Source organism: Canis lupus, chromosome 36 (genome assembly GCF_011100685.1).
Source record: "Canis lupus familiaris isolate Mischka breed German Shepherd chromosome 36, alternate assembly UU_Cfam_GSD_1.0, whole genome shotgun sequence".
Taxonomy (NCBI): Eukaryota; Metazoa; Chordata; class Mammalia; order Carnivora; family Canidae; genus Canis; species Canis lupus.
In genome coordinates this window covers 16,808,996-16,816,450 of record NC_049257.1, presented here as the reverse complement: position 1 = coordinate 16,816,450, position 7,455 = coordinate 16,808,996, and the positions used below count along the sequence as shown (strand labels likewise).

The window sequence follows — 7,455 nt, the reverse complement described above, 5'->3', positions numbered from 1 at the left end:
AGGTGGCGCCACAAGGCAAGCACTGCCGCGGGACCCGAGGACTTGGGGGGTCCCGGAAAGGCGCGGGTCCCTCAACTCCGTGCCAGGCCCCCAGCCCCTAGGAAATACTGATATGGAGAAAGTCGCCACTTCAGATTTAAAAGAAGAAGACAAAAAAATAAATAAAAGAGAAGAAAAGAAGACATTGCAATGCCAGGGCGAAACAGGGTCCTTAAATTCAAAAAAGCGTAAAATAGGGTTAAGTGCTTGAGATAAAACTTTTTTTTTTCTATTTGTTTCTGTAAGTTCACTTGTAGTATCGAGACGACGCTCTCACCTAAGTATTATGCCACTTCTTGGCTGTAAAAACGTAGAGTTTAGAATCAGAGCGAACTTTGAAGGCCATCTGGTCAATCTGGTTCTAGCATTCCAACCCAGAGAGGAAATCCCCGGGATCGCTTTTCGCCTGTCAGTTAACCATCAAATATACATAATTGCTTGAAGTCTCGTCCTACCGGGAAAGCACAAAGTAAAAAAAAAAAAAAAAAAAAAAAGGTTTCAGATATGCCATTAGTAATAACACTTTCGAATTTATATAGCTTTTCTCGCAAGCAACAAGGGGGAAAAATCATTTAAACATTATCTGATTAGTTGCCTAATATTCCTGTGGGTTGGTTAGCAAGTACGTGGAAGTAGGTATCATTATACGTGGTTTATGGATCATTTAAATCAATTGACTTTGTCAAGTGCGAGTGACCGGCAAGAGCAACTGCCAGACCCTTCGAGGAAAAGCGGAGCTGGACCTGGCCCGCCTCTCGGCACCGCTTTATTTTGACGGATGCTTGAAGGCAGAGACCCGGGGCGGGAGGGTTCGAGTCGCTGGGACCCAGGACCGGGTGGGACACCCCACTTCTCCTTCCTCGGAGGACGAATGCCCGCCCCGTGCCCGTCCGCACGCCCTCCGTCCCGCAGCTCTGGCCGCCGCGACCCCCCGCGCCCCTGCCCCGCCGCTCCCTCGCCCCCCGGCCCGTCTGCCCCGCGCGCGCCGCGCCACCCCCGGCCGGGCGGTCCCGGCTCCCGAGCCCCGCGGCCCGGCGCCGCGGATTGGCTGTTGCCAGGTGACGTCGCCGGCGCTCACGTGACGCGGGTTAAATGCCCGCCCGGCCCGAGCCCGCCCCGCAGACAATCGTAAGGCCGCTCGGGGCCGCTCACCTGCTCCCGCCTCCCGGAGCCCCGGCCTGGCCCCGCCGCCCCTGCCCCCTGCGCGGCCCGCCCCCCGCCCGAGCCCGAGCCGGCCCCGGGCACGAAGCCGAGCGGGTGGAGAGGCGGAGAGAGGATGCGGCCGGCGGCGGCCGTCCCGAGCAGGGCACGGTGATCGCCTCCCCCGGAGGAGGAGTCGCCCAGACCGCTGCCCCATTTCTGGTTTTCCTCCCCACCCTCCCTCACCCCCCCGCAATTACATTGGCTGCCGGAGGGGACGGGGAGAGACGGAGGAGGCGCCTCGCTTCCCCCCTCGCGCCCGCCGCCGCGGCGCTGCCCCGTCCCGGGCCAGGATGACTGGAGTCTTTGACAGTCTGGTGGCTGACATGCACTCGACCCAGATCGCGGCCTCCAGCACGTACCACCAGCACCAGCAGCCCCCCAGCGGCGGCGGCGCTGGCCCCGGCGGCAGCAGCGGCAGCAGCCTCCACAAGCCGCAGGAGTCGCCCACGCTCCCGGTATCCACAGCGACCGACAGCAGCTACTACACCAACCAGCAGCACCCGGCGGGCGGCGGCGGCGGCGGCGGCGGCGGCGGCGGCGGGGGCTCGCCCTACGCGCACATGGGCTCCTACCAGTACCACGCCGGCGGCCTCAACAACGTCCCCTACTCCGCCAAGAGCGGCTACGACCTGGGCTACACCGCCGCCTACACCTCCTACGCACCCTACGGGGCCAGCTCTTCCCCGGCCACCAACGAACCCGGTATGCACCGCGCTGGCACCGAGGGGGCCGAGTCGCTCTAGCGAGCTATCGGGACGCGTGCGTTAAACTGTTCGGGGCGGGGATCCATCCAGAACCCTGGCCTACGCTGGCCGGCTCTCTGCCCGCCCTGCGCCTTTCACCCTTCTCAGGCACCAGTCTGCAGAGGGCCACTGGGGACGGTGTCTCGGGGCTCAGCTGGTGGGACCGGGGGGCCCTGGGGGGCCGAGCGTGGGCGCGCGGTGCCTGCTTCGTGGCAACCTCATTTCTTTCCCACCTGCTCTCTTTCTCGCCGCTTGACTCCTCCGCCGCCTTCCCGGAGAGCCCCGCTCCCCGGGCCCACTGCGGCGCGAGTCCGCACTTAGCGAAGTCGAGTCCGGGCGCCCCGCAGCGCCCCCGCCAACCCGCTCCCCGGCTCGGGCCAAGTCCCCCCCGCCAGGCCCTTACGCCCACCGGGAACTGTTGGGTCCCCCCCTCCCCGCGCCCCCTGCCCCTGCCCCCGGTTGCGCTGTGCTCACGATTGCCTTGCGTTGCAGAGAAAGAGGACCTCGAGCCTGAAATCCGGATAGTGAATGGGAAGCCAAAGAAAGTCCGGAAGCCCCGAACCATCTACTCCAGTTTCCAGCTGGCCGCTCTTCAGAGGCGTTTCCAAAAGACTCAATACCTGGCGCTCCCCGAGCGAGCGGAGCTGGCGGCGTCTCTGGGCCTCACCCAGACTCAGGTGAGGGCTCGGGGCCGAGGGTGGGGGGCGGGGGGCGCGGGGAGGGCGCTGGCCTGGGATGGCTGAGAAGCAGGCGGAGTCAGGGCGACGTTTTTGGAAAAGTATTTCCAAGTAATGTTAAGGATTACGAAGCTGGCGCCTTGGGTGGGCGGCCTAAACTTCTGCGCCTGAAACTGAAATCCCGCAGGGTAGGGGGGCGGGGGGCGCCGGGGGAGAAAACGACAGGGCCGGGCGGGCCGAGACCCGCGTCCCCGGGGTTCTTCCGCGCGATCCTGATTAAGCGGGTGAAATAACTGGGCCTCCGGGCCGGGTCCCGCTGGTTGCATCGCCGCAGCGCGCACCCCGCTGCCCCTCCGACTCCCCGGGATGAGCCCCCGCGGCGTGGGAGCCCTCCCAGCGTGGGAGGCCGCGGCGCGCACCCGCTCGCCTGCCGCGCGCGCTTCCCCGCCGCCACCCCTCCCCTGCCCGCACCCCGGTCCTTCCACTAACGCTCGGTGTGCCTCTTCCACCAAGGTCAAAATCTGGTTCCAGAACCGCCGGTCCAAGTTCAAGAAGATGTGGAAGAGCGGTGAGATCCCGTCGGAACAGCACCCCGGGGCCAGCGCCTCGCCCCCTTGCGCCTCGCCGCCCGTGTCGGCGCCGGCCTCCTGGGACTTCAGCGCGCCTCCGCGCATGGGGAGCGGCGGCGGCCCGGGCAGCGGCGGCAGCGGCGCGGGCAGCTCGGGCTCCAGCCCCAGCAGCGCGGCCTCGGCTTTCCTGGGCAACTACCCGTGGTACCACCAGGCCTCGGGCCCGGCCTCGCACCTGCAGGCCGCCGCGCCGCTGCTGCACCCGACGCAGACGCCGCAGCCGCACCACCACCACCACCACCACCACCACGGCGGCGGGGGCGCCCCGGTGAGCGCGGGGACGATTTTCTAACCCGAGGGAGACTGCGCCAGAGACTAAGAGAGCAGAGACCGGCGATCCTCGGGGCTCGCCCCCAAAGCCAGAGGATCCCTCCAGCTGAACCGCGGACGCCTCCCATCCTCGGGGAGGAGCGGCCGGGGACGGCCCGCCCGGGCCCTGCTCCCTCGCGCGGCCTCCGAGCGGCGGGGGACTGGAAGGTTCCCGGAGGCCCTCGGGCCGCGCCGCCCGCCTCGGCCGCCTTCCGACCGAGCCCCCGCCTGGGACATGGCTCCCCTCCCCTTCCCGCCCCGCGCGGCGGTCGGGCGCCGTCCTCGCCGCGGGCCGCGAGCTGAGTCCGGGGGAGGCACGCCTCCCCGGCCGCGAGGCTTCCAGGGTGCTCTGAGGCTCCTTTCTCCCTGCCCGCCCCCAGGCCCAGCTCCAGTCCCCGGGGCTGACCGACCTCCCCGGCCCGCGCGCCCTCCCCCTGCGCCCCCGTGACCCGGGCTGCCCGCCGCCTCCTTCCAGCCCCGCTGTCTCCAGCCCTCGGAGCCCCCCTCCGCCCCGCCTTAGGTCTCCCCCAGGAACGCGCTCCCTTAGCTCTCTCCTCATCCATCACCAGTGGAGTTTTTTTATTTTTATTTTTTTAAAAGTTTAGGTGCCTTTGCGGATGACCTCATTTTGATGTTGGGGAAAAATGATTTTTTAATATGTGGACACTGCAAAAAAAATGTGTTTAAATTATCTTTTTTAAGACCTATTCAGGATTATTAGGCTGGACTTCGACATAGAGTTTGTAAATAAAGGTGTCTGTGCAGATTTTCCCACTGATTTATTTGTATAAAAATACTCGTCTTTTCAGACTTTTTGTAAACCCCCCACTTGTGAAAACTGCGGTTTAGCAGTGACCTCAGCAACCTCTCCATTTTTATTTTTCCCTTTGAAAATTTTCTCAGTTACACTAAGCTACTGATTTGGTTTTGTTTTATCTTATCCTAAAGTCTTTGTTCTTGAAATGAAAGGTATTTTGGGGTTATTTATTATGAAAACAACATGCTCTTAATGTTGATTTTACAATATGAAGAGATTATTTAAATAAATTATTGTTTCCATTGGATGTGTGCGCTCGTTCCTTGGTGTCACGACCTGGGACCTGGAGCCGCCGCCCGGGCGGGGAACCTGGCCAGCCGGGAGTGACATCTCCGTGGTTCAGAGGCTGTGACAGCGGGGAGGCGAGGCGAGAACAGGCGCGCCCCGCGCGGGCCTCCCCGAAACGCTCAGGCCGCGCGGGCGCCCGAGTCCTGGCGCGGGGTTCGCGGCTCGCCGCGCGGTGAGTCACCCAGCGCCCGGGCGGCTGCAGCCTCCGCCCGCCGGGCCCCTCCAGCGCCGGCGCCACTGCCCCGCGCCTGGGCGGTCTCCGCCGCCCCCGCGCCGGTGGGGCCCGCCAGGCAGGGCTTCCGAGCCGCCGCGGGGGCCCTGCAGTCGCAGCCCGAGCGCGGCCCCAAGAAGCCGGGCCGGAGGGGGACCCCTGCCTTGGGCCCTCCCCTCCGTTTGCCCCCCGTGGCCCTCCTGGGGCTGGCTAAGCGGGAGAGCTCGGTGAGTCACCTCGGCCCTCTGGGGGAAACTCGGTTGGCTGCTCTGGAATGCAGGGCGACCCCGGCACACAAGGCCGCGCTAAGACACATACAATCCCACACTGTGACTGACGCTTAGAGTCACATCTACGCTATCACATATGCTCATTCGTACACACACTCACAGTCACACTCCCCCTGAGTCACACACACAGATCACTGATAGAAATTCACGGACACGCATATGCATATTCGCAGACACTGGTGCCCAAACCCACATAAGCACACTCGTGCATACAGGCACCTTCGCGCAGAGACTGAGGCACGTTGCTGTGCGAGTGGCATCCTCACGCGTGATACTCTCTGAGGGGACAGGTCCACAGGCCATTCACCTCTGCCTTCCACCTTGGGGCCCACCCAGCTAGCTTCCAGCTTTGAAAGTGGCCCTACTTTCTGTCATGATCTGAGAAGGCCAGGGCTAGGTGGGTAAGTCAGGCCTGAACTAAAACTCCCTTTCCTTCAAAGCGTTGAGGCCTACAGCAGAAGCATCTTAGTTTGCATCACGGACTCGGTGACTTTGGGCTCCCCTCCTCCCCCTTACCCTGTCTGCTGCAGTTCGCAGATCTAGGAGATAGGAGAAATAATAACAGCGATCTCCGAGTTTTTGTAAGCATAGGACGAGACGATGATGTAACACAGTGCCTGGCACATGGGAAGCGTTCATTTTTGCTGTGAGTAGTAGATTGTTTTATCCCAATGCCCCCCAAACAGGGAGGCTTTACTTCTGCCTGCGATTCTGAGCCCCGCCCCCCCTTACGGAGGGCACTTTCCCACTTCACCTCCTGTGGAAGAGCACACTCCAGGGCTGAGAGAGCTCAGCTCTGGCCCCTTCTTACAGGAGAACCTGAATCTCAGCCCTCCCCTCTGAAGGGACCAGCCTTTAGGAGAGAGGAAACTAGGGGCAGGCCAGAGAGCCCTGCTAGGGGGACACCCAGGCTTCCTTCCTCTCCTCCAGGATGGCGATTCAGGCCATCCCGTGTGTCTTCAACTCACCTCTGCCAAAAAAACAGACATGAGATGGGGGTGACTTTCTGGGTTCAGTGGCACCATCCTTAGACAAATCCTGTCTTTTCTGACCAGTTTCCGGGCCTGTATGGAGTCTAGCTTCCAACAGAGTGTGGGCAAGGCTCTGGGAAAGACAAGGGAGGCTACAAATCCAGTGTCCATTTCCATTCCTGCATTGTTTTCCCAGGCTAGGACGGCCTGAGCTGAAGCTCATTGACCCCGTGATTCGAGCTTCTCTAAGCAGCGGCTGCCTAGCAGACCCCCATTCCTTCCCTCCCTCCCCCCAGCTCCAAATTCCGTGGTTTTCTTTGAGTGCCAGTAGCTGGTGCCAGCCTTCCTCCTGCAGGTTGAATGTGCCCTCCCCTCCTTTGCGCGCACTCCCCTCCCCCTCCTGAAACCAGCGAGGAGAGACGGGGCAGTAAATTGGCTGGTGTCGAGGATCTGCAGCAGACAAGATGATTAAGAGGCCTACGCCGGAGCGCCCGGGGCAGGGAATGTCAGCCCAAGTTGGAATCACGCAACAGGCCTTGGCATGAGCGAGCCTGGGAGCCGGGAGGGCGGGCGGCCCCAGCTCCGGGGTGGGCCGAGGCCCCACAGACTCGCTGGAGTCACCGAACCTGGCACCCGGCGGCGGCGGGGTCGCGCCAGGCCACGGCGCGTCTTTCCCCGGGAAGCCCGGGAAGCAGAGAGCGGGAGGGTGCAGGGGCCAGAGGAAGGGGGCGTTTCCGCAGACGGAGAGCGGGGCGCGCAGACGGCAGAGCGAGGATGCGCCCAGGTCCCCGAAGTGAGGGGGCGGGGAGGGGGAGGGGCGAGCGAGGGGACAGACAAAGCCCGGCTGGGGGAGGCCGGGGCCGGCTCCAGCCCCGCCGGGGGCAACGCGCTGGCAAGCCTTTCTCACAGTCTGGGGGCCCGCCGGGAGACGCGGAGCCCTGTGATCAGCCCGCCGCCGCGCAGACACGCTCCCCCCGCGCGGGACTGCGCTCCCCAAAGCGCGAATGAAAAATGGAAATGGGAAGCCGCGATCTGGGCTCCCTGCACTGGGAAACCGGTCGCGCTCGAACACACATAAATCTTCATTGTAATCCCCTTCCATTCGCTCGCGTGAAATATCAGGCCAGAGACAGGATATGACAGGCGCTGGGAAGCAGGGGGAGGGAAGCCGAGGAGTGAGGGGTGCGCGGCCCTCTCTGCTCCACCCCCTGGCAGGGTTGCTGGGGACTCTGGCACAGCGCGGGGAGAGAGCTCCCGTTCCAGGGGCAGGCAGCCAGG

At 63.4% G+C, this 7,455-nt stretch overlaps 1 protein-coding gene across 1 annotated transcript; it reads left to right on the top strand.

Moving 5' to 3' along the window:
• Positions 1 to 1,380: 1,380 nt before the first annotated feature.
• Positions 1,381 to 3,680, top strand: DLX2 (distal-less homeobox 2). Its single transcript, XM_038584510.1, has 3 exons — positions 1,381 to 1,944; positions 2,478 to 2,662; positions 3,176 to 3,680. Exons 1-3 carry the CDS (start codon positions 1,533 to 1,535, stop codon positions 3,581 to 3,583), a joined length of 1,005 nt encoding a protein of 334 aa, XP_038440438.1. The 5' UTR covers positions 1,381 to 1,532; the 3' UTR covers positions 3,584 to 3,680.
• The last annotated feature ends 3,775 nt before the right edge of the window (positions 3,681 to 7,455 follow it).